General features: G+C 40.7%; 1 protein-coding gene across 4 annotated transcripts in view; it reads left to right on the top strand.

Moving 5' to 3' along the window:
- The window catches only part of ENTPD1 (ectonucleoside triphosphate diphosphohydrolase 1), a 97,504-nt gene that overhangs the window by 46,748 nt on the left and 23,239 nt on the right, over window positions 1–27,517 (top strand). For all 4 annotated transcript variants that reach the window (XM_044240210.1, XM_044240207.1, XM_044240208.1 and 1 more), the window contains exons 2-6: window positions 1,755–1,882; window positions 20,525–20,642; window positions 22,953–23,103; window positions 24,950–25,109; window positions 26,018–26,257. In XM_044240210.1, the coding sequence (XP_044096145.1) occupies window positions 23,015–23,103; window positions 24,950–25,109; window positions 26,018–26,257 (489 nt within the window). In that variant the 5' untranslated portion in view covers window positions 1,755–1,882; window positions 20,525–20,642; window positions 22,953–23,014. The remainder of the gene's footprint in view (window positions 1–1,754; window positions 1,883–20,524; window positions 20,643–22,952; window positions 23,104–24,949; window positions 25,110–26,017; window positions 26,258–27,517) is intronic.

Below are 27,517 nucleotides of genomic sequence, written 5' to 3' on the forward strand. Positions count from 1 at the left end.
TGCTGCCCTTGGGTATTAGATTTGTAATTGTTCATCCCAAGTGCTGCTTGTAATGAGCTATGTTTGTCAATACCATCACTTTGGGAACTGAGGCAGGTAGTGCCTAGGGGGTTCTTTTCCAGATTCCAAAGCCCTGGCCTCAAACAGGAGACTTCTGCCATTCCAGTTGTATCCGGATATTTTGGCTTCAGAGTATTAAAATCCTGACTCTAATGGGTTCAAAGCATAAGTCACACGGGAAGTTTGGAGCAGGGATTATTCTTTTAGCAGTTCAAAATGCTGTGAAAGACTCAAGTTTTGTCCATCTCTCTGTTCTGCCATCATTGAATGTCATCTTATCCAGGCAGGCTGATGTCTGAGGAAGACAAGAGTGCTGCCATTCTTTTCCTAGACTTGCTCCAGCAGACTTCCTCCAGGGTCTCAGGGGCCATTTTTGGGTATACATGCATTGTTGGACTAATCTTTGGTGAGGAATAAGATTATGCACAATAATAAGGCCTGATCCTGAGCCCAAGGGGTGGAGTGTATCCTTTTCTCATGAGGTGTGTGGACTGCTTGGGGAGTGGCAATCATCTGAACAAAACTGAGGTTCTTTTGGGAGGGGAGAAGGAGAGGAAGCGTTGTATATTTCATCTATTGTTCCTATGCTTGGAAGCAGAAGCTAATGGGATTGCTAAAGTTTTTCTTTTAAGTTTTGTACTGTTTGGTCTGATAAGTAAAGACTAGTTTAAGATTCTAGAGGTTGATGAGCAGACTGGAGACCCATACAGTTACAGTCCTTTGGATTAAGTCCAAGCTTCTGCTCAAGAGCCTGGAGAGGAGCTCCTGTTTCAGCACATGGTGCCTGCTGCTGTTCAAGTGGGAGACCCAGAGCGGGAGAGTCAGTCGGGCTCCTCTTTCAGCTGTTTTAATCCCATGCCCTGTCTTTAGAGAAGTGCAATCTATTCTGCAGAGCCCATCTCATTCTGTGTGTTTCTTTATTGCTTTATATTACCCTTCTTTTCCAAAGCCTAAGAAAAAAAGTTTAGGGATGGTTTGGGAAGTTGAGAGAGGAAGGGAGTGAGTTGTCAGAATGGAGGAGTCGGGCAGCTTTCCATTTCTTGTTCACTTCTGCTATATGCTCTGTTTCTGATGATCAAAGTAACTTGTGCCTTTTATATGATTCTCTTTGGAGCCTTATTATGTCCCACCACAGGCTGAGACTAAGAATACATGAGATAATGTAAATGAAGAAATGTTCAAAACTTCACAGCCTCTACACCGTTACAAATTACAACATTTAAGTGTGGTCGAAATGCAAGGGGTGCATCAATCCAGAAAATGGCATGGACTGATGGGACTTGGATGTTTGATGATATTTTCTTAATACTTTTGAACATCTTAAATATTTTGCGGTAGATTTTAAAAATGAGGGCAATCCTTGCTTTTTTTGTTGTTGTTTGTACCCTCACAGACCAGCATGACCTATTAAACAGCCAATTTGGGATTCTTCCCTGTCCTCATTCCTTATCTAGTCATTGACCTAATTCTGTTCATTCTCCTTACCACAACCACTAACAGTCTTGGCCCTTATCACAGAATAGGCAAACCCTTTTGTTTTTGAATTATTTTCCTAAAATAAAGATGAACTTTTATCTGTCTTTGATGTCTCCAGATAGCTAGCACAAAACCTTACCGAATCTGGAGGAAAATCAATGTTTGTTTGTTTTTTTTTTATTTCTTGTTGATATTTTCTTTTCTGCTTTTGGTTTCAGAGTCTGAACTGAAGAATTTTTGTTCCAGAAATATACTGATCATCCTTGGCTTCTCCTGTATCACAGCTGTGATTGCTTTGATTGCTGTGGGGCTGACCCAGAACAAACCATTGCCAGAAAATGTTAAGGTAACTCAACTCTGAGGGGGTCTGGCTGGGGTGCAGTGGGGGAAGGGGGAAGGAGGGTGTGGTAAATCAGAACATACAGGAGGGGTGGAGATTCTGGCAGCCCAGGAGCAAGTCAATATCCACTGGATTAAGGAGGTAAAATGGAGTGATGCTCACGGGGGAAGAGGGAATGTCTTGAGTCAATTGGTGGTAGGAAGATGATTATCTTTATGCTTGTTCAGCAATAATTGTTAGTACTTTTAGCGAAACAAATACTTTATTCACTACATCCAGATATTATGTGATGCTATTTTGTGCTGATATTCTATGACTTAGTGTTATCTCTACTTCTTATTCATTGTTTCACTGTGGATCTGTCACAACACTGTACTCTTTGATCTTCTTACTCAATCATCATTACTATACCAAAATAATTAAATTTATTAGAGAGCATTATATAAAGTAGTTTGGAAGTCAAAGATTATGGAGAAGAATTTTTCCTCTTTTTCAGAATATTAAGGAAAGCAAAGTCAATGAAAAAAAAACACAGAGAACCACATACATGTGTCAAATATAGTGATTTGAAATTAATTCATGAGTAGACATATTTCTTCAAAATTTCCACATTTGAAGAGCTAGTTAATATCATTAAAAATAATTAGGGTCATTAACTTTGCTGTGATATATTTCCACTTCCTTCCAAATTCACCAAAGTAAAATTTCAAAGACATGAATATCTTACAAGTAGCTTGTAATGTCACTATTTTATTTAATCTTAGCTTAAAAGCATGTGAAAAATTTAAGTTTATGTTGTAAATACAACATTTTAAACTTTCATTGAAATTAAATAAATGTATAAGTAAATAAATCTAAAAGGGCCCAGAATATACCAATTTGTTAATGTTGTACATATTGGCACAAATGTACACGTAGACGATGACATGTCTAGAAGTTAACTTGACCATGGAAGCTCTGGAATACATGTGCAGAAGTTTATTTTCTTGTATTTGAAGACATCAAACTGTAAGACTGGAATGATGGATGCATATGCCAGGCTTCTAAAGCTTTTGCCACCCACCCAAATCAGTCGCTATATAGTAGAGGTCTGGATGTTACATTGGCATTCCTTTGTGACATAAACTCAACTCAGTGTTGCTGTGCACAGCAACCCCTTTGTCAGCTCAGAAGGCTGATATTATCTCATTGTCAATGGTCTCTTGCCTTTTAATATTGAGTGATGTTGGCTCTCTTGGCAAAACTTCACTCACAGTTGAAGCCTCGTGACATCTTGGTTCTGTTATTTGTTTACCAGCTCCAAAAGTACATGATTGCCTTCTTGATTTGACCTTTTTACATGTTCATTATTGCATCATTGGAGAAGGGGACTGCCTAGGAGGCAAAATCCATGACAGACTTGAGCTCTGTGTTCCCAGTGAATACTTCTGGTCATGGATGACTTTCCTGCATTTGTAGCAGGATTCCGTGTTGTGTTGGCCCCAGAAAATGGAACAGGTCTTTAAATAAGAGGTATTTGAAGAGTAGATAGTGGCATACGAAATGGACCTTCATAGAAATATCACTGGTTTATTTTACACAAAGATCACTTTATATATGCAAACTAGTCATTTATTAAGATCAAATACTAATTTTAATAAGATTATTGGCAAATATTAAGGACAAAAATATTTTAAAAACTTGTCTTTTGTGATGGCTTTAAGCTACGTATACTTAATTTGGTAGTCACTTAGCCATATGTAGCTATTTCAACTTAGGTTAATTAAAATAAAATAATATAATATAATATAATTTTGTTCCGTAATTGCACTAGCCACATTCCAAGCACTCACTCAATAGCCTCACGTGGCTGGTGGATAATAAACTGGACAATGCATACTTAGAACATTTCCACTGGGGCAGAAAGCTCAATTGGACATTGCTGCTTTACAGCATACTCTTTGATAATAACCTCGAAATCATTTAAAACTAAGTTTGAGGAATAAGGTATATGATAAAACATTATAAAATCCAAAATAAGGAAAAAGAAATGAGACTTTTTCTTGTGTGGTTTGTAAACCAGTACCAGAATCATCCCAGATATCACGAGCTACTAACAGGCTTTGAGTAGTTTGTTGAAATAAATTTATTTCCTTTCAAAAATGATGATTTAAAAGATAATACTTATTTCAATATTTGTACCTGGTATATTTGTTTTAAAAACCTGTAACATCATGGGGCACCTGGGTGGCTTAGTGGGTTAAAGCCTCTGCCTTCGGCTCAGGTTATGATCTCAGGGTACTGGGATTGAATCTCACATCGGGCTCTCTGCTCAGCAGGGAGCCCGCTTCCTCCTCTCTGTCTGCCTGTCTCTCTGCCTACTTGTGATCTCTCTCTCTGTCAAATAAATAAATCATTTTTTTAATTAAAAAAATAAAAATAAAAACCTATAACACTGAACTTCCAGGGAAGATAGTGGAGTAGGAGGACCCTAAGTTCACCTCATTCCATGGAACACAATAGTATCCACATCAGTGTAAATAACCCAGAAAACGATTTGAAGACTGACAGAAGAGACTCTTCACAGCTAAATGTAGGGAAGAGGCCATCTCAAAGAGAATAAGAAGGGTGGAGACACATTTGGAAATTAAATGGACCTGTCTATAGTGGGGAGGAACGATACAGGCATGGAAAGGGGAAAGGACAAGACCATCACACCAAGTATCCCAGGTGCACAGGGATTATGCATGAAACCAGAAAGGCTTAATTTCCTGAGTTCTTAAAATCAGCAAGGATTAATATCTGGAAATTTGAAAATTAGTGGGCTCAGTTCTGGAAGAGTCAGGAAGGTGAGAGGAAAGCAGCACCCTTAAACAGCCCTGTGGAGACACAGCATAGAAGCAGCAGTTTGAAAAGCACCTGGGGTACCAACCAGGTACCAACCAGGCCTCACTCCAGGTCTTCTTTCACTACAGACCTTACTAATACCACCCACAGTGCCCCCAAGTGCTTTTTGAGATCCACTCCCTCCAATCCAGCCAGCCTTGGTTCTGGGGGCCACAGGTCCCCTTTCACAACAGCCCTAAGCAAACCCTGCTAGCGCTGTGTACCCCCCCGCCCCCACATTCCTGCATTCTCCCATGAACCTGTCCCCTCCAGTATGCCCTTGGCAAAAGCCTATCCAAAGTGGTGCCACAAGCCCGACAGTATGCAACCAGTCCTGACAGGCCAGCACTGTCTGGGAACAGTGGAAGAGACCACACCACACACACCACACAGACCAGTCTGATTGTAGCGCCAGCAGTGGGCTGGCAGCTGATGTCTGGTATGACTGCAGGTCCTGGCCACCTATGAAAGCCTCTCAAAAGACAACACACACAAAAAAATGCCTTATAGTTTGGTGTTACTGCATCTCTGGCAAACTCCTGGTCTGACTCAACTCAAGCTGAAAGTGGCCCAAGACTGGCCCACTAACAACACAGGGATCAGACCCTGCCTATAACAGGCAAAGAGAGCCATCACAGACAGCTGGACTGAAGGCAAAAGTGGCTCAGCCACAACAGCGGGACACACACATCACAATAGGAGATACCCCTGAAGTGCCAGATTCTAGTAAACAGGGTACACTGTGCAGTAAGGCACTACAGGACTTCTTCATAAGGCCATTACTGTCAAGTAAATGAGACATAGCTATCTTTCTTAACACAGAGAAACAGATGCAGAGAGTTAGACAAAGTGAGGAGACAGAGGAATATATCCCAAATGAAAGGACAGGACAAAATCACTGCAAGAGAGCTAACAAATAGAGATAAGTAATATGCCTGTAGAGAATCTGAAGTAATGGTCATAAATATACTCACTGGACTTGAGAAGAGAGTAACACTCTTAAAAAAGAGATAGAAAACCAAAAAGATGGGCACCTGGGTGGCTCAAGTGATTGAAAAACCAGCTCTTGGTTTTGGCTCAGGTTGTGATCATAGTGTTGTGATATCAAGCCCTGTATCGGGCTCTGTGCTCAGCTTAGAATCAGTTTGGGATTCTCTCTCTCTCTCCTTCTCCCTCTGTCCCTCCCCCTGTTCTCTCTCTCTCTCTCTCTCTTCCAATAAATAAATAAAATCTTTGGGGGAAAAAGGAAAACAAAAATGAACCAGAGATGAAGTACTCAACTCAAATTAAACCTACATTAGATGGAATAAATAGTAGACTGGAGGAAGAAGAATGGATCAGTGACTGGAGCACAGAGTAATGGAAAGCATCAAGCTGAACAGGAGCTAAGAAAGAAGCAATTAAAAATTAAAAAACAGGGAACTCTGTGATACCATCAAGCATAAAAACATTCACATAATAGGGGTCCCAGAAAGAGAAGAGAGGGAAAAGGAAGCAGAAAATTTATTTGAAGAAATAATAGCTGAAAACTTCCTGAATCAGGAGAAAGAAACAGAAATCCAGATCCAGGGGCACCTGGGTGACTCCGTGGGTTAAGCCTCTGCCTTCAGCTCAGGTCATGATCCCAGGGTCCTGAGATCAAGCCCTGTGTCGGGCTCTCTTGCTCAGCAGGGAGCCTACTTCCCCCTCTCTCTCTGCCTGCCTCTCTGCCTACTTGTGATCTGTCAAATAAATAAATAAAAATAAAATCTTAAAAAAAAAAAGAAATCCAGATCCAGGAGGCACAGAGAGCCTCCAACAAAATAACCCAAGGAGGTCTACACCAAGACATATAGTAGTTAAAATGGCAAAAAGTAGTGATAAAGAGAATTTTAAAAGCAGTAAGAGAAAATAATTACTTATAAGGGAAATCCCATAAGCCTATAGCTAATTCTTTAGCAAAAACTTTGCAGGCCAAAAGAGAGTGGCATTTTACATTTACACTGATGAAAGAAAAAAACCTGCAGCCAAGAATACTCTATCTAGCAAGGCTATCATTCAAACCAGAAGGAGAGATAGTTTCCCAGACAAACAAAAGTTAAAAGAATTCATGACCACTACCAGAAATGTTAAAAGGGACTCTTGAATGGAAGGAAAAGACTATAAGCAGGAGTAAGAAAACTAAGGAAGCACAAAAGCAGAAAAATAAGTATAAATAAAAAATCAATTAAGGGATTCACAAAATAAAAGGTATGACACCATATACTTAAAATGTGGGGGAGAAAGGAATAAAGAATGGATTCAAACTTAAGCAACCATCAATTTAACATAGACTGCTATATGCATAAAATGTTATATATAAAGCTAATGGTAACCACAAATAAAAAACCAGTGATAGATACACAAAAAAATAAAGAGAAAGGAATCCAAGTATACCACTAAAGAAAGTAGAAAATCATGAGAGGAAACAGCAAGGGAAGAAAAGAACAGAGAAGAACAAAACAACCATAAAGCAAGTAACAAAATGTCAGTAAGTATATACCTATCAATAATTCGTTTGAATGTACATGGACTAAATGCTACAATCAAAACAATCTTGCCTACAAGAAATTCATATCAGACCTAAAGACATATGCAGATTGAAAGTGAGGGGATGGAAAAGCATTTATCATGTAAATCAAAGTGAAAAGAAAGCTGGGATAGCAATACTTACATTGTACAAAATCGATTTTAAAATAAAGACTGTAACAAGAGACAAAGAAGGACACTATATAATCATAAAGGGAACAATCCAACAAGAAGATATAACAATTGTAAATATGCACCCAACATGGGAGCACCCAAATACATAAAGTAGCTAATAACACATATAAAGGAAGTAATTAATAGTAACATAATAGAAGTAGGGGATTTTAACACTCCAGTTACATCAATGGATAGATCATCCAAACTGAAAATCAGCAAGGAAGCAGTGACTGTGAATGATACATTAGACCAAAATAATCTAACAGTTTCACAACATTCCATCCTGAAACAGCAGAATACATATTCTTTTCAAGTGGCACGTGGAAGATTCTTCCAAACAGATCACATACTGGCCACAAAGCAAGCCCCAACAAATTCGGGAAGACTGAAGTCATACCGTGCATCTTTTCTGACTACGACACTGGGAAACTAGAAATCAACCACAAGCAATAATCTGGAAAGAGCATGGAGATTAAATAACGTACTACTAAACAATGAACAGGCCAACCAAGAAATTCAAAGAGGAAATTAAAAAAATACATGGAGATAAATGCAAATGAAAACATTATGGTCCAAAATCTTTAGGATGCTGCTAAGCTGTTCTAAGAGGGAAGTTCATAGCAATGCAGGCCTACCTCAAGAAGCAAGAAAAATCTTATACAAACTAACCTTACACCTAAAGGAGCTAGAAGAAGAAGAACAAACAAAACCCCAGACCACTAGAAGGAAGGAAATAATAAAGATTAGAGCAGAAATAAATGAAGTAGAAACTAAATACACAATAGGACAGATCAATGAAACCAGGAGCTGGTTCTTTGAGAAGATAAATCAAATTGATAAACCTTTGGCCAGACTCACAAGAAAAAAAAAAAAAAAGAGGTGACTCAAATAAACAAAATTAGAAATGAAAGAGGAAATATAGCAACCAATACCACGGAATACAAAGAAAATTATGAGACTATTTTGAAAAATTATATGCCAACAAACTGGATCACCTAGAAGACATGGATAAATTCTTAGAAACATATAACCTCCCAAATCTGAATCAGGAAGAAATAGAAACACAGAGTAGACCTATTATCAGCAATGAAATTGAATCAGTAATAAAAAAAACTACCAACAAACAAAAATTCAGGATCAGATGCCTTCCTTAGTGAATTCTACCAAACTTTTAAAGGAGAGTTAATACCTAGTCTTCTTAAACTATTCCAAAAAATAGACAAGGAAGGAAAACTTCCAATCTCATTCTCTGAGTTCAGCATCACCCTGACACCAAAACCAGATAAAGATACTATAAAAAAAGAGAACTACAGGCCAATAACTCTGATGAACATAGATATAAAAATCCTCAACAAAATATTAGCAAACCAAATTGAACAATAAATTTAAAAACCATTCACCATGATCAAGTGGGATTTTTTCCTGAGATGCAAAGGTGGTTCAATATTTGGAAATCAATCAACATGATACATCACATTAATAAGAGAAAGGATGAAAGGAAATATACCTCAGTGTAACAAAGGTATATATACCTTTGTATATATATATTTATATATTAAAAAGAAAACCCATAGCTAACATCATAATGGTGAAAAACTGAAAGCTTTTCCTCTAAGATCAGGAACAAGACAAAATGTCTTCTCTTACCACTTTTATTCAACATAGTACTGGAAGATCTGGTCACAGCAATCAGACAAGAAATAGAAATAAAAGGCTTTCAAATTGGTAAGGAAGAAGGAAAACTTTCACTGTTTGCAGAAGACATGGTACTATATATAGAAAACCTTAAAGACTCCACCAAAAAACTACCAAAACTGATAAATGAATTTAGTAAGGCCAGTGGATACAAAATCAAAATATAGAAATCCATTATATATCTATACACTATACATCTATAATGAAATAAAAGAAAAATAATGTAAGAAAACAATCCCATGGGGGTGCTGGGGTGGCTCAGTCAGTTAAGCATCTGTCTTCAGCTCAGGTCATGATCCTGGGATCCTGGGATGGAGCCCTGTGTCAGGCTCCCTCCTCAGCAGGGAGTCTGCTTCTCCTTCTCTCTTTCTGCACCCCACCCCCACTGCTGCCCCCACTGGTGCTCTCCTTCTCTCTCTCTTGCTTGGTCTCTCTCTTTCAAATAAAGAAATAAAATCTTAAAATAAAAAAAAAGAAAGAAAACAATCCCATTTACAATTGTACCAAAAAGAATAAAATGCCTAGGAATAAACTTAACCAAGGAAGTGAAAGACCTGTACTCTGAAAACTATAAAACACTGATGAAAGAAATTGAGGATGACATAACAAGTGAAAGATATTCCATGCTCATGGACTGGGAGAACCAATATTGTTAAAATGTCTATACTATCCAAGGGAATCTGTGGATTTAATGCAATGTCTATCAAAATACCAAGAGTATTTTTCACAGAACTAGAATAAATAATCCTAAAATATATATAGATTCATAAAGACCTCAAATAGCCAAAGCAGTCTTTTTTTTTTATTTGATAGAGAGCGAGATCACAAGTAGGTAGAGAGAAAGGGGGAAGAAGTCTCCCCAGCGAGCAGAGAGCCCAACGTGGGGCTCGATCCCAGGACCCTGAAATCATGACTGGGTGGAAGGCAGAGGCTTAACCCACTGAACCACCCAGGTGCTCCTAGCCAAACCAGTCTTGAAAAAGAACAAAAAAACTGGAGATACCACAATCCCAGATTTCAAGATATACTACAAAGCTGTAGTACTATAAGCAGTATGGTACTGGCACAAAAATAAATGCACAGATCACTAGAACACAATTACATGATCTGTTAATCCTTCACAAATGTAGCAATACTGCACAATGGGAAAAAGTCTCTTCAACAAATGGTGTTGGGAAAAACTGGACAGCTTAATGCAAAAGAATGAAACTGGACTATTTTACACCATACACAAAAATAAACTAAAAATGGTTTAAGGACCTAAATGTGAGACCTAAAACCATAAAAATCCTAGAAGAGCACAGGTAGTAATTTCTTTGATGTCAGCTGTAGTAACATTTTTCTAGATATGTCTCCTGAGGCAGGGAAACAAAAGCAAAAATAATCTATTAGCTTCTGCACAGCAAGGAAAATGATCAACAAAACTTAAAAACAAACTACTGAGTGGTAGATTATATTTTCAAATGGCATAGCCAGTATTCAAAACATATAAAGAACTTATACAGCACAATATAAAAAACCAAATAACCCAAATAAAAAATGGGCAGAAGACATGAACAGACGTTTCTCCAAAGAAGACATACAGATGGCCAACAGATACATGAAAAGATGCTCAACATCACTCATAATCAGGGAGATGTAAATCGAAACCACAATAAGATATTACCACACACCTGTCAGACTGACTAGAATCAAAAACACAAGAAACGGTAAGGATGTGGAGAAAAGGGAACTGTTGTGCACTGATGGGGGGAATGCAAACTGATGCGGCAACTGTGGAAAAGGGTATGGATCTTCCTCAAAGTTAAAAATCTACCATATGATCCAGTAATTTTACTCCTGGGTATTTACCCAAGGAATATGAAAACATTAATTCGAAAAGATATATGCACCTCTCTGTTTATTGCAGCATTATTTACAATAACCAAATTGTGGAAGCAGCCCAGTTGTCCATTGATAGAGGAGTGGATAAAGAAGATGTGGTATAGATACACAATGGAATATTATTCAGCCATGAAAAGAATGAAATCTTGCTATTTGCAACAACATGGATAGAACTAGAGAATATAATGTTAAGTGAAATAAGTCAGAGGAAGACAAATACCATGTGTTTTCACTCATATGTGGAATTTTAGAAACAAGCAAAAATGAGAAACCTAAAACAGACTCAACTATAGAGAACAAATTGATGGTTACCAGAGGGCAGGTAGGTGAGGGGAATGGGTGAAATAGGTGGAGTATGCTTACCGTGATGAAAACTAAGTAATGTATAGAATTGTGGAATCACTATGTTGTATCCCTTAAACTAACATAACATTGTATATAACTATACTGGAATTAAAGTAAATAAAAACAAATCATCTCTTTATGACCATACCGCATTCAGCAGCTCTTCACTTGTTCACAAATTCATGTACCAACAATTATTAAGTATCTGTATTAGGTTCTATATTAGCTATAGAGTTGGGAAGCCAGTATCGATATGATTAAGCTTACTATCTGGGGAAGGAAACACATTTAATAGCTAATACAAATTATTGATTATAGTTGTGACGAGTGCCACCAAGTGAAAGTTTTGGGAGCCAGGGCACTCTTGCCTGAAAGAAATGACATTTACTGTAAAACGTGAAGTGTGATTAGAAGTTGGTGGAGATCGAGAAGGACAGAGAGTATTCTAGGCAAAAGGAAAGCAAGTCCCAGAATCTCACAGATAAAGATGGTGAGGGAGATGGTTCAGTCAGGGTCTTGCCACTCAGGCTGAGGATTTTAACTTTAATCCTAGGAGCAATGAGAAGACAGTAAATTGATCGGATTTGTGTTTTGAAACGATCACACTGGCTGCAATGAAGTTGAGAGTGGGGTGATAAGAGCAGGTATAGGAGACTAGACTAGTGTGTGGAAGTAGTGTGGAAGGAGGAGGAGGTGTAGAGTTAAGTTTTTGAAGAAATTTTATTTTGTTTTAGAGGTATTGGATATCCAAAGATTATCCAGCAGTTGGATAATCAGATCTGTACCTCATAGAAGAGGTATAGACCCACAGTGTTCGTTAGAAATATCATGCAAGCCACATTTTAATTTATCCAGGAGTCACATTTTAAAAAAATATTTTATTTATTTATTTGACAGACAGAGATCACAAGTAGGCAGAGAGGCAGGCAGAGAGAGAGGGAGAAGCAGACTCCCCACTGAGCGGAGAGCCCGATATGGGGCTCAATCCCAGGACCCTGGGATCATGACTTGAGCCGAAGGCAGAGGCTTTAACCCACTGAGCCACCCAGGCGCCCCCGGGAGTCACATTTTTAAAAAGTAGAAAGAGATGAAATTAATTTTAATAACATATTTAATGTAATCCATTACATCCAAAATATTATCTCAACATTTCATCAAAATAATGATTAACAAAATATTTTCGATAACTTTTTTCATGTTATCTTCAAATTCCAGTGTGATTTTTAACTTAAATCACATCTCAATTCAGACTACGATTGGCCCTTGAACAACATGGGGCTTAGGGGTGCCACCGCCACCACACAGTCAGAAATCCATGTGCAACTTTTGACTCCCTCAAAACTTAATTGCCTAGTATTGACCAGAAGAAGCCTTACCAATAACATAAACAGTTGACTCACACATATTTTGTGTATGTATTATATACTGTATTCTTACAATAAAGTGAGCTACAGAAAAGAAAATGTTAAGAAAATTTTAAGGAGAGAAAATACACTTATAGGACTCTACTGCATTTATTGAAAAAAATCCATGTATGAACGGGCCCGCACTGTTCAAATCTGTGTTGTTCAAGGATCAACTGCAGTTAACATTTCAAGTGCTCAAGAACCACATGTGGCTAGTGGCTGCCTTATTAGATAGTACAGGTCTAGACTAAAGATATGTTTCTAATGCCTTCAATAGAAGCCCTAGATGTGGATAAGATTATAGGAAGGGGGTAAAAAGCAAGAAGAGGGCAAGGATCGAGTCCTGAAGAATTCTAGCATTCAAATATAGTGCTTGCAGTTTATAAATCATTTACATTTTTTCTTTCCAGGAATGCTGTGAGGAATGAAAGATTATCCTCACCTTACAGATAAGCAAAATGAGGGCCTTTGAGTTTCTCTTGCTCAAGGCTTGGTATCTCATAGATTACTGCAAGAATCAAGCAGGATAAATAAATGCAAATGTGAAGTGATGAGCAGGCATCCTGGGCCACTGTGGACACTCAGTGACTGGTAGCTCATATGTTATCATCTTTGTAGCCTGTCTGCCTTGTCACAAATTGTCACTTTCTACCCCCTTCTTCCCACCTAATCATCCTTGTCTAACCCAACCCAGGTCAGCCCTCCCATCCTGATGATCCAGTCCTGTCATCTCCCTACCTGATCTAGTTTGGGGTTAGCCTTACTGAGGCGGTGGTGGCCCCGTGCCCAGGCCATATCTAGCAAACTACAAGAACTCCTTATTGTACTGATGTGTTGTTTACTTGCCCAGCTACTGAGGTGGTAAAGGTATTGAGGATAGGGCCTGGGTTTCATCTGTCTTTTTTTTTTAATGCATTTTATTATTTATTCACTCAACTTATTCACTTAACAAATAGTCATTGACCATCTATTCTTATTTTAGGCCCCAGGCATATAGCAATGAGCAAAACTGGCAAAGTCCTTACTTTCATGGAACTTACAGTCTCGTGGAAGAGATACTTATCAATCAAATAATCACAAAATAAATGTTAAATTACAACCAGCAATCTGACTTGGCTGGTTGCCTCATAGAAGTTTGCTGACTCAGTGAACAGAGTAACATCTTGAACACGTAAAACTGCCTCTTCCTTGGATGTGAAGGGCATGGGACGACCAGCCTGATGGCAGGATTTGTCAGTGTGGCAGGCAGGGGCCTCCAGTCCCCTGGAGATCAGTGTTCCCTATTCTCACCCCCAGACCCTATTCAGTTGCAGGTTGCAGGATCTGAGAATCTACACACTGAACAGGCATCCTGGGACATTCTCAAGCCACTGAAGTCTGGGAACCACTCTCCTATAGATATGCAATGAATACTTAAAAAAAAAAAAAAGGCCTTAATGAACTGAAGAGTCATTTAGCTGTACCTAAGTGTCCCCTGGGAAACTCCCTTTGTTCTGGTGGACCTGGGTGGGGAGGTAGCTTTCAGATATGTTCAGTTCATCGCTCCCTTAATTTCCTGCTCATTAGTGAAAACTGGCATTTAGCGAGTTGTCAGATATTCCTTTTAGCACAAATGTTGCACTTGCTGACACACACAGATCCCCACAAGTTTCTCTCAAAGGCACCAGACTGACCCAATACCAAACTATGTGCCTTCATTAACAGCTACCACTTCTGTGGAAACCTGTTGGCTCAGGGACCAGATGGTTTTGATTTCAATTCCAGATCTGCTACTTTTTGCTATGAGACTTGGGCAAGTAAGTCTCTCTCTCTCTATTCCTAAGCTTCCTCATATGTCAAATGGAGGTGGTTGTGAGGATTACCTGGGATGATACCAGTGACTCCCTTATCAGAGTAGCCAGCACACCGGAAGCCCTCAGTGGAGACCATCTGTCCACATTGCTTCGAGGGAGATGAATTCTAGGGAAGGCTCTTTGCTGCTAATGTGTTAAGGTCACTGAGCCAGTGATCCCAGTTTTTCTAGCTGCTGCTGAAGGGTAGTGACCTGTCTCCATACATCTTTTTCACAAGGAACTAAAGTGCTATTCTTCATTAAGCATTTGTGATTGTATTGTTTTATGGAGAATTTGGGAGAACTTGCTCCAATTTTCAACCTCAAATACTCCTGGAAAATATCTATATTATTTTTACTTCACTGGATTTTAATGTTGTCTTGTTTAAAAAACAATACCTGGAGAGACGCACAGTTGGTTAAGTGGCTAACTTGGTTTCGGCTCAGGCCGTGATCTCATATTTGTGGGACTGAACCCCATGTCAGGTTCTGCGCTCAGTGCCGACCCTGCTTAAGATTCTCTCTCTCCCTGTGCTCCTCCTGTTTGTGCTCTCTCTCAAATAAATAATTCTTAAAAAGAAAAAAACCGGGGCGCTTGGGTGGCTCAGTGGGTTAAGCCGCTGCCTTCGGCTCAGGTCATGATCTCAGGGTCCTGGGATCGAGTCCCGCATTGGGCTCTCTGCTCAGCAGGGAGCCTGCTTCCCTCTCTCTCTCTGCCTGCCTCTCCATCTACTTGTGATTTCTTTTTTTTTTTTTACTTGTGATTTCTCTCTGTCAAATAAATACATAAAATCTTAAAAAAAAAAAAAAGAAAAAACCCACAATACTTGGAGCTGGATGGTTGTGATGGTATACGAGGTGTTAATGTACTTAATGCCACTGAACTGTACACAGAACGGTACACTTAAAATGGTAAATTTATTATGTTCGGTGTATTTTACCACAATTAACAAACAGCAGGGAAACTGTGGTTTGTATCAAAAGTCTAGTAATTCTAATTGAAGAAAAAAGAAAAGCAGAAAATGGTCTCTAATTGTTCATAGGCCCTGCCAGCATTACCGTAGCTAATGGAGACCTGATTTGTTTATAAAGTTTATAAGAGTACCGGAGTCAAATTTGAAATGATTAGCTTTGTTTATTCAAAAGGACTCACTGAGACAAACTGATGACATTGCTAAAAGTACAGTTAAAGCTACAGGGACTTTTAAGAAAGATTCTGAAGAACAAATATGTCTGAAGTGACCGAGAGAAGTTGATTATCTTACCATTGCCCATGTTCCCTGGTTTATGGGGTTTTTTTGGGTAGTGGTAGTAGTGATGGTGGAACTCAATCTTGATGGTACTACTTTTTTTTTAATAATTTTTTTAAAGATTTTATTTATTTATTTGACAGACAGAGATCAGAAGTAGGCAGAGAGACAGGCAGAAAGAGGAGGGGTGAGGGAAGCAGGCTCCCCACTGAGCAGAGAGCCCGATGCAGGGCTCAATCCCAGGACCCTGGGATCACGAGCCGAGCTGAAGGCAGAGGCTTTAACCCACTGAGCCACCCAGGCACCCCTTGATGGTACTACTTTATATTAGACTGTGAGTACTAAGTTCTTTTGGGACTGGAAGGAGTTCAAAAATTATACAATTCTAACCCTCTTCATTCATTCAATTCAACAATTGCCTGTTGAATTCCTTCTTTGTGCTTAACATGTGGTAGGATATCCTGAGATGGGTGCTGGACATACCTTAGTAAGCAAAACAGCCCCGCCCTAATGTAGTTCGCATCCTTATGGGGAAGACAGATATTAATCAAATAGCCATATAGGCATGTAATTATGCATCATGGTAAGTCCTGTTTTTAGAGCAAAAATATGGGGACTCTGAGCCAAGGATTACGAGAGTAGAATTAAATCTGAAAAGGTCAGAGAAGGCTGGGATCTTAGGTGAAGGACATTCTGGGCTGAGGCTCTAGAACAGAAGTTATGTGTCTTATAGGGAACTGAGAGCTGGCCAGTGTCAGGATGAGTGTTTTCTGAATTAGAAGACTCACAGTTGGGTGACAAGTAGGTTGAGATCTGAATGAGAACAACCCACTTCTGCAGAGCCAGGAATAGAAGCAGATCATCTGCTGCTCAAGTTTTCTATTTCTTTCTGCATCTAGGGAGATGTACTCAGATGCCTGGACCTATGACATTGTGCAGGTAGAATTGCTTCCACCTTAAGGAGAGTCTTGGCTCATGTCCCCATGGCCTCCAGTCTCTGTGAGCTCAGGGTCTGTGGCCACCCACATTGCCAGGTCTATACCAACGGCCCTACACTGATGTCTCTGTGAACCAAGCAAGGTCATTTTTACTGTTCCTTTTCCTGAAACACTGCTTTTGTTCACTCAGAATAACTTATGAAGATCAGTTATGATTGCTAAAATCATGTGGATGATCAAAAACTAGCCAGGATAAAGTTGTATATACACACTAAGATTGCAGCCATATAAAAATTTGTGTATTTAGGAAAGACTGGAAGGAGATAAATCAAAGTAACAGTGATATGTAGTTGGTAGGATCTTAAATGTCTTTTTTTCCCTTCCCCTTCATTTTATAGATGTTATCTAGTAAACTTTTAGTATTCTTAAAATAGAAAGTAATATTGAAATAATCTTAGGGGAATGTCAGATCTCTTCATCACCACACATATATTTAATTTTTCTTTAATGTATAGAATGTACTCACAGGGCTTTTAAAAATATGAGCTACAGAGAAACACTGGATAGGAGTGTTAGCATGGTGTAAGGCACAGCTTTGGTCAAAGCCTTTCTGTTAGGTAGAGATTTTTATTTTAAACAGAATTCTGTCGTCATGGAGTCAGGGCAATGCTGGCTCAAACAAAGTTAGGCAAGCTTCTCTACTGCCAGACTCTCTGAAGCATTCATTACCTAGTGGGTTTGTGAGCCCAGGAGAGAGAGAGAAAGCACTCAGCATTCCCCAAACTCCTGGGAAGTCTTATTTGCCTAGATCCTTGCAGGCTTAGTGTTTTCTGGAACATGCATTGGAAAATGCTGGTGAAAAGTAACAAAAGATGGCGGCTACCCGGGCTCTAGATGGGTCTTTGAAGGCTTTCACCTTCTGTACTTCTTAGGTAGGTCCTTGAACTCTACTGGACCCGGTCTCTCATCTCTCAAATAAGAAGATTATGTAGAATAAACTTATAGCTCTAAGATGGGCCAGCTATGAAAATGAGTAAATATGCTGAGTTTTACGACAATGAAAGGCAAACTTCCAAAATGCCCAAACAGAATTTTCACACAATCAAGCTTTTATCTGTCCCTCAAGCTGCAAACTGTTTCCTAAGAGAAAAAATATTTGGCACAATTCGGCAGGTTAGCATTCCAGTCCACTGTATACATAAGGTGGAAAGCCCTCAGCTCCTGTGTGACAGAATACACCACACCTCCCGCTCAAACACTTGATAAACCAAATGTAGCGAAAACTTTCATTTCTCCACCACCTCGTTGTCTAAGGCCTTCAAGAAACAGGATGATAGAAGGAAGGCTGGTTCCTTTGCTCTGTTGGAAGGGTGACTTTCATGTCAACAAAGAATAGATTGTCCTGATCCCAGATAAAGGCTGCTTGCTTGCTGCTGCCACCTCAGATTTTATCATAGGCCACTGTGGTTGGAACATTTTCTGGCAGCAAGAATTCACAGACCCTCCTAGGAAACAACAGAATTTTCTGCTGTGTAAACTCTCAGCCTCTCTCGACCCCAGGAGGCTGCCCATGGTTCCAAAGGCCCCAGACGCCAGGCATTCCCCGATGGGCCTGCAACAGTCACGACCTAAGTCAGTTCTTGGTTTCCTCTCACTGCAAGCCTGTTTATGGAGGAGTCTATCCAGCTTGCTCTCTTGCCAAGTATAAAGGCTTTTTTCTTTTTAAGGTCATAATGTTCATTGCCATAGGGAGTCCTGTTGTGCGTAACTAGGCTGAGAACACTAGAGGTTGCAGAAGGCCAAGGATCTGCCCTCTGCTGCACACTGATATTCTCCTCATCTGGAGAAACAGAATAAAGCTTGACACCAAGCAAACTCAGCTATTAACTATTGCCAGTGGTCTAAGGAGGTCTCTTGAATCCTCATTCTTCTTTCCTCCTGGAAGATCTTAGGTTCTTAACAGGTAATAAGACAGTATGGGAGACTAAATATCGAATGACTGCTGATTTAAGCATTATCAAGAGGCAGATGGCACTTGAGGTCCACAGCAACAAAGTGTGTTGGGAGTGGTTAGCTCACACTTTAGGCGTGCCTCCTTTTTCCTCTTCCTTCTGCTTCCCTGTTTACTTTCTTCCATGTTTCTCTCTAGCAGAGGGATAATAAATTAAAGTACAGGTACTATCATGCTCTCCTTAAAAGCCCCATGGCATTTTTTCCTGATTAAACTCAGGGGTGTAACCAAAGATGAACATTAAATGATCAAAAAGAGCATTCGGCAGTCTACTCCTACGTAAATACCCAAAATAAATGAGCTTATATCCAAAGAATGACATGGGCAAGGATGTTCCCGGGGACTATATTCCCAATAGTGCCGAACTGGAAGCAACTCAAATGTCATCAACAGTAGAATGGATAAAAACATAGTGCATATAATGAAATAGGAACTATTGTATAGCAATGAAGAGGGATGAACTACGGCTGCGCACAGTCAGGATGCATCTAAGAGACAGGGCAGAGCAGAAGAAGCTAGACATAGAGGAGGCACGCTGTGTGAGTCCCTTTACGGCAGCTCAATGATAGGCAAAACTCATCCTTGGGGACAGAAACCAAGACAATGGTTACCTTCAAGAGGAACAGACTGAGAAGGGGCAGTAGAAAACATTCTGAATCTTGATCTTGGTGGTGTGGTGTAAATGGGTGTGCACATATGCCAGAATTCACTGGGATGCACTTTGCTGTAGTTATCCCGCACTAAAAGTCTTTAAAAACTATTGTTCTGCCCTTGCTCCTATGTTTCTCTGTATATGGAACATAAGGTCTTGGGTCTAACTCTGATCCAAATTCAGGCTCTCTCACCAATTAGCTGTGTATCTTGAGTAAACTACTTAACCTCTTTGTTCTTTAATTTCTCACATATATAGCAGGGATAAACAGAGTACCTACCCTACAGGACTGTTCTGAGGGTTAAATCAGAGAACTCTCACGAAAGGTTTCGTGCCACACCTGCCCAGTACATTTAATATTCTCTTGAAATGTGATGTGGAGACTTGGCTCTTTCCCCTTTCGCCTCTGACCAACGAGTTCTTTCTCATACTGTCTTTCCCCTTCTTTCTTCCCACATTTCCTCTTTATTCTTCCTTTGATCTCCTCTCAGTCATAAGAGCCCAAAACATGAAAATACTTATCTTTTAAAATGTATTAAATACAATGTATAGTTATATTCATAATGATCAGTAGTGAGGCTCAGGCCCCACCCTGGGTAAGGCCTGGAAAATTCTAACATGCCACCAGCACTACGAGCCATGATTCTAGAGAGATTGGTGTCCTGGTAGTTCTTATGATCAGGGCAACACCAGGCCACCCCTCCCCATGTTCATCTTGAATTAAAATATGCCTCCTCAGAGCATCTGGGTGGCTCAGTGGGTTAAAGCCTCTGCTTTTGGCTCAGGTTATGATCCCAAGGTCCTGGGATCAAGCCCTGCACTGGGCTCTCTGCTCAGCAGGAAGCCTGCCTCCCTCTCCCCCCGCCCCGCCTGCCTGTCTGTCTACCTGTGATCTCTGTCTGTCAAATAAATAAATAAAATCTTTTAAAAAATATGTCTCCTCATGTTTTTGAAGACTCTCGTCTTTGTTTCCTTCTGTTGCAAGCTGAGTATGGGGAAGCATAATGTAATCCTGGTAAGTTCTTGACTTGTTGTTTTTCCCCTCAGTATGGGATTGTGCTGGATGCAGGCTCTTCTCACACAAGTTTGTACATCTATAAGTGGCCAGCAGAAAAGGAGAACGACACAGGGGTGGTGCACCAGGTAACAGAGTGCAAGCTGAAAGGTAAGAGGAAGGAAAAGGGGGAGGGAGACAGTGGGGGATGAGAGGAACATATGTGAGAACATGTATGGCAGGTGGGGGGAATACATGAGAAAAAGGACATTCAGTGAAGAACATAGTGGGGCAGCTGCTGCTGTTATTTTATTGTCATTACACAAATAATATGAAATCAGTCCTGAATGATGAAGCCCTTGAAGAAGAAACAAATGTAAAAGTCGTCAGGTCATAGTGGCTCCCATCACACATCTGTGTGTCAGGCACCAAGTATGGAAAATGCATGATTTCATCTTCATGGTCTCCCTGGGAGATATGTCCTACTATTCCCACTTTTTTTTTAATGAGGGCACTGACATAGAGAGAGGGTATGCCACTTGTTAAGGTTGCTTGAGCTAGTAAGTGATGGAACTGGGGTTCAAATGGAGATCTGCCCAATTTTGAACCCGCGACTTCTCCAGTGGCTCTCAAATTTGAATCTGCAGCAGATCCAACTGGAGGGTTTTTAAAAACACAGATGATGGGTCCCACCACCAGAGTTTCTGATGCAGTAGGTCTGGGACAGGCCCCAGAATTTGCATTTCTTACAGGTTCCCAGGTGATATTGATGCTGTTGGTCCAAAGAATTGTTGCCCTTAGTCTTTATCCTCTAAGCTACAGCTTGGAAGAAATCACAGATTCCTAGCCTGGAGCTTGCAGATCATTTAAATCTTGTTTTCAAAGAAGGAAGCAAAAACCTGGGAGACTAGTGACTTACAAGTAGCAATAAACCCAGGACAAGAGTCTAGGTCTCTTTCTTGCACTCCATGCTTCCTTCTACTTGGAATCACCACATTACAGATTGATTTTTTTTCTCCCTAGTTTTCTTCTAAACTCACAGAACAGGTTAAAGTTGTCAGTTCAGCCCTTTCCACTCCCTCCACTCAGCACCCCAGTACGCACCGAGTGTTACTGCACCGCGCTGTCTTCTCTGACCTTGATCTCTCTGGGCCTTTTGAGGTAGGGTCCCACTATTTCTTAGACAGGTATCTTAGCTCCCAGAAGACTGACTTTTACTTTGATGGTCTGTGAGGTCCCCCAATTTTCAAAGTGTCCCAAGAAAGCGGTAGAGAGAAGATGTTTCCAAGGAGCAAGTCATTTTACCCAGGAGCCGGATATCCTCAGACATTGGCCCCAACCGTTGTGAGACAGAAGGTTGAGCATTTCTTAAGCCCAAATCCCTCTTTTTTTTTTTTTTTGACTTCTATTTAATTCACTGCTTTCCATTTTTTAAGAAATGTTGGTATTTTTTTTAAATCCAGCAGCTATCTTTTTTTCTGAGACTCATTCCAGATATGTCAGGCCAAAGTAGTGCAGAACTTTTCCCCTCTCAAAAGAGAGAGTTCTCTAGTCAAATATTTAGATGAAAGGTGGGTGGAAAAAATTCTTAAAGGCCAGAATTTTTTAATCAAAACAGTTACCTGATAACTTAGAGCTGCTCTTTTCATTACTGTTAAACCGGCTTTTTAAAAATCTGTAAAATATATGGATCACATATCTGGCCGAAGATCTTTAATGCACATTTTCACTAAAGTGTAGATGTTTATTTTAAAGAGAGTTGAGATTGTTAAGCATAACTTACAAAAAAAAAAAGTTCTTAGCAACAGTTAGTTTTGCTCTGGAGTCAGAAAAACAGTTTTACTAGGGAAACCAGGTTTTCAGAGAGGAAAAATTGCCAAGGAGACATGGATTCTGTACATGTTTATTCTAATAAAGGAAGAAACTCTGCTTCAGAAATTTCAGGGGACTGTCGATGTTCACATAGCTAGTTAGCAGCAGTTACTGTCTTTTCAGTAAAAGCCAGTGTGCCTGGTGTTTATTTTCATTTTTCTAAATTTCTTATTTCTCCTTTTAGGTCTTCTAGGAATTAGTGTTATTAGTTAGTTTTGTAGAAAAAAAACATCAAAAAGCAGATCTATAGGGTAACTATAAGAGCCCCATTTAATTTTTTAAATTCAATTTTTTATTTAAATTCTAGTTATTCCCCCCTTAAAAATGTGAGAACCTATTAGGGAGATTATGCAATTGAATGTGAAAATTGCGCCATCCAGCGGCAAAATTACTGAACAGTGACAGACCCAGCCCGAGGTCTGAAAATAGATCCTACCAAGGCCAGGTTCAGAGAGTTACCCTCAAAGTATAGCAACCTAACCTACATTACATCAAGAAATTGTCTTCTTTGGTTTTCTCATAAAATGCCACTGTTTTGCTCTAATACTGCCCAGGTGTGTCCTGTACATTTAAAAAAAGATTGTCATTTGCTTCTACATCTTTCCTTAGGTCCTGGAATCTCAGGATATGCTAAAAAATTAAGTGAAATAGACACTTATCTGACAGCATGCATGGTAAGAGCCACTCAAGTGGTTCCAAAATCCCGACACCAAGAGACCCCTGTTTACTTGGGAGCGACGGCAGGCATGCGTTTGCTCAGGTATTATAGCACGTGGGGACACACTGTCGGGGGTTAGGCTGGTAGTGTGAAAGCCTTTGAAGTTACGGGATAGCACTACGCTTCCCTAACACCCCACCTTCTAAACATCCTACATGTCCACACTGCAGGAAGAAAATCTCAGTAAGTGGGTACAACGCCCAAATTCTTAGTATGTGTAATGGTGGGAGTTCAAGTGTGTAAAAGAAAAAGTCCTCCTGCCCATCTCCCTGCAGAGAATTCAAGGGGGCTAGAGCACAAAGAGCAATGTTGAGCCTGTGTTCTCTGGGATTTGAGGCTACCAAGTTAGCCATCCAGTATCTAGGAGGAGAAAGACCAGAGGAGAGCCACAGATGTCCCAAGACCCAAATAATCACAAGTAGCACATCTTCTTTGGTCACCGCTTAGTACCCGTATGGGAGATGAGAGTTTCGATACAGGTCATCAGTTCTTTAGCAGAGGAGTGCTCAGAGATACTATGGGAGCATAGTTGGCCCTACTCAGAATGGGAGAAGAATACACTTGAGCTGAATCACAAAGGATGAGTTGGAGGGTGGGCAAAGGGCATATTAGAGGTGGAGAAGATGTCACACATTCCATTACCCATGTTTCTCCCACATCTGCTTTGTGGCAGACACTGGGGATACAGGAGTGAAGAGAACAAAGTCCCTGTCTTCCTGAAGCTTGTGTTCTAGTAGACGTGCAAAGGCAGGGATGAGTGAGAGACCAGGGTATATTCAGAGGACTATAAATGGTTCTGCATAGATAGAACATAGGCTGCATATAGTAAAAAAAATAATTAAAAAAATGATGAAGCAGCTTGTATTTGTTGAGCCCTTGCTATGTTGTTAGACCTGTGCTTAGTCATCACAACTCTATGAAGAGGCATTATTAACTATTATTAACCAGATAAGGAAGCCGTGACTTACAAATGTTGGGTAAGTCACCCCCAGGTCAGTCACATGCCTGGTAAGTTGTTAAGCCAGGATTCTGAGTGGAATTCCAAAGAGGCAGGGGCCAGCTCACAAAGTGGCTTGTGGGCCAGGCTGGGAATTTGGTGTTCGTCTGAGAGATAATTGGAAGCTGTTGGTCACACTGGGAGAGAGGTGGATTGGGAGTGGGAGAAGGGGAGGAAAACTGGGGACAGGGAAGCCAGGCATAGGATGAGAAGCTATTCAGATGAGTGTTGAGAGGGTTCAGTGCTGGTTGGAAGGCGGCATCTCTGGCCCAGAGCCTCTCAATGTTGGGAGTAATTGCATCCCATTTTCACTAGGACAACACTGGAAGATTCCTTCTTTAGGTCTCAACATCTCAGACAGACCCAGGAACTGAGGTACAATATGAGGCAGACTTTTTTTTCCCAGTCTGGCCCCCCAGTGGAGGTTGGGTATCTGTCTCAGGACATTTGCCACCTGGTATCTGCTACAGCCATAATTAAAAACCTCAAGCAGAGCCTGACTCCGGAACCAGCTGGAAGCCACCAGTTATGGCTAATGTAGCATTTGTCATCTCCAGATGTAGTGATTAAACAACATCCAGCCACCACCACCACAAAAATGAAAATTACTTTGATAATATTTAGGAGCAACAAAAAAAATTGTATTTTTAGGAAGAGCAGTCTATGTAGGGACAGGAAGGATCTGGATTTGGAGAGGAGGGCCAAAAGACTAGTTCTGCCTCACCCAAAAGGAGGGCTTCTCAGACAGCCTCAGACAGATGGGGATCTCCATCCCTTCATTTATTCCAGGGAGTTAGGATTCGCTTCCTAGAACTGCTGGAAGCCGTGACTAAAAGGAGTACTTGTAGTTATTCAAGCAAAACTGGTAAACACAGCTCTTCCTTTGTGCAGGATAGAAAATGAGCAGTTGGCAGACAAGGTCCTGGCTGTGGTGGCGGGGAGCCTCAGCAACTACCACTTTGACTTCCAGGGTGCCAGAATCATCACCGGCCAAGAGGAAGGTGCCTATGGCTGGATTACCATCAACTACCTGCTGGGCAAATTCACTCAGGTGATCATCTCGCACCCAGGGAGGTGGCTCCCCAGGGTGTGGGGGGGTGTCAATGCCATTGCGGTCTTAGGCAGTATAGGGATCTGTAGCCAGAATGAATGCTGGGTGAATGGACACGTTATTTTTATCCCCACATTTGCAAGAATTTTATTACAAGAACTTTTCCTTTTGGAGAATAAGGAAATCATATCTTCACCTTAGGGAGGCAGAGAGGAAATTAAATATCTATCATTAAAAATAAGAATAGCTAATATTTGCCTAGTGCTATGTGTCTTGTACTGTGCTAAGCACTTTTCTTTTCTTATTTTTTAAAGATTTTATTTATTTATTTGAGAGACAGAGATCACAAGTGGGCAGAGAGGTAGGCAGAGGGGTGGGGGAAACAGGTGCCCTGCTGAGCAGAGAGCCCAATGTGGGGCTTGATCCCAGGACCCTGAGATCATGACCTGAGCTGAAAGCAGAGGCTTAACCCACTGAGCCACCCAGATGCCCCACAAGCACTTTTCATGTACTGTCTGATTTCATCTTCAGAACAACTACATGAGGAATTCTTTCATTTTCAGGTCTCAGATTGAGGCCTAGAGAAGGTAGTTATCTGCTCAGGGTCACATGGCTAATGAGCAAATGAGTGGAGATTTGAACTTGAGTCTTTTTGGTTCAGACTCCTTGATTGTAAACACTGGCTATGCCACTTCTGTGTTGCTGCAGTCTGAGCTCTATCTTTGAAGCCCCTCTTTTCCTGCTTTGCTGATGTTCCTTGTTGATCTGATGCAGACGGAGAAGCGTCCAGTGAGCTTTGTGTCACCTTATGCCCCCTTTCCCTCACCCTAGGAAGTCCCCGAGTGTAAGATATAGTGTGAAGCCGGTGTCCAGAGACTGCTACCACTATTGACTGTACTCTCTTTCAGAAACCGAGTTGGCTCAACCTGAGGCCAAATGAAGACACTGCTCTTGAAACCTACGGGGCTTTAGACCTTGGGGGAGCCTCTACACAAATCACTTTTGTGCCGCAAGACAAGAATATCGAGTCTCCAAGCAATGCTCTGCACTTCCGCCTCTATGGCAGGGACTACAGTGTGTACACACACAGCTTCTTGTGCTATGGGAAGGATCAAGCACTCAGGCAGAAACTGGCCAAGGACATTCAGGCAAGTATAACTGAATCCAGACCCACCCTCCCCACATCTGGGCCACCAGCCCCCACATCCTGTTGTTGTCTCTTTCTACTTCAGTAATTGGTCTGAACTTGGTTACTGTACTTTCCAAACGTTCTCAAGCAGGATATCTAACTACATCTGGTCGACCCCTGTGAATCGTCCCATCCCGACATTACCTCCTGTGTTTGTTTACTGCACTTTCTCCAAGGACACAACTCAATTCCTTTCTTGCAAATAATTTCTCAGCCCTTTTAATGACTGAGAAATAATTTCTCAGTCATTTCACTGACCTTGACAGTGAAAATTACATGCTCAAGTATTGTTGGGAGGGATGTGCAATTTAAAAGCTCTTACCACTTTTTTTTTGTTTAAATACATTTTTTTAAAGATTTTATTTATTTTTTGACAGAGAGAGATCACAAGTAGGCAAAGAGGCAGGCAGAGAGAGAGGAGGAAGCAGGCTCCCCGCCGAGCAGAGAGCCCGATGCGGGGCTCAATCCCAGGACCCTGAGATCATGACCCGAGCCGAAGGCAGTGGCTCAACCCACTGAGCCACCCAGACGCCCCAAATACATTTTTTATTAACATATAATGTATTATTAGCCCCAGGGATACAGCTCTTAGCACTTTTTAAGTCTCCATTTCCTATAGCAATAGAAAACAGGTTGTTAGAAACAACCTCTAAATTTCACTTAGAGAAAACACGAGAGTTTATCCATCAACACTTCGCGTTTGTCCCCAGACGCTTTTTGTCTTCTGAAGACAAGGAAAGTTAAACATACTCAAAATCATGTGAGTACCAGGCACACCCTGACAAACACACACAGAGCAAGGCTGTCACACCCAGCTGTTCCCTGTCTCCACTGAAAGGACAACCAGTTCTCTGCTCTCCTCTAAACTCCTGCTCTGGTTCTCAGAAGCACTGTTAATAGGTAACTCCCACTGGAACAGGGGATGCTGAGAGACACCTACTGGGCCCCAAGCCTCCACCAAGGAGCTCCCTTTCTTCACACAAGCCAAGCCCCCTTTCTTCCTTTGAACATATCAGGTTGTAGGTTAAAAGTCATTTTGATACTCCTGGCTTAAATGATCTAAGGTAATGTCAAAGCATGTTGCTTCTGATTTTTTGCTTGGAGATTGGTGTGGAGGGCACGGGCAGACTTCTCCTGGAGAAATACCCAGGGCTCAGACTTGTGAGAGTCTTGAGAGATTTTCTTGTGAATCTGCTTCTGACCTATTTATTTCATTACT

Source organism: Neovison vison, chromosome 2 (assembly GCF_020171115.1).
Source record: "Neovison vison isolate M4711 chromosome 2, ASM_NN_V1, whole genome shotgun sequence".
NCBI classification, from domain to species: domain Eukaryota; kingdom Metazoa; phylum Chordata; class Mammalia; order Carnivora; family Mustelidae; genus Neogale; species Neogale vison.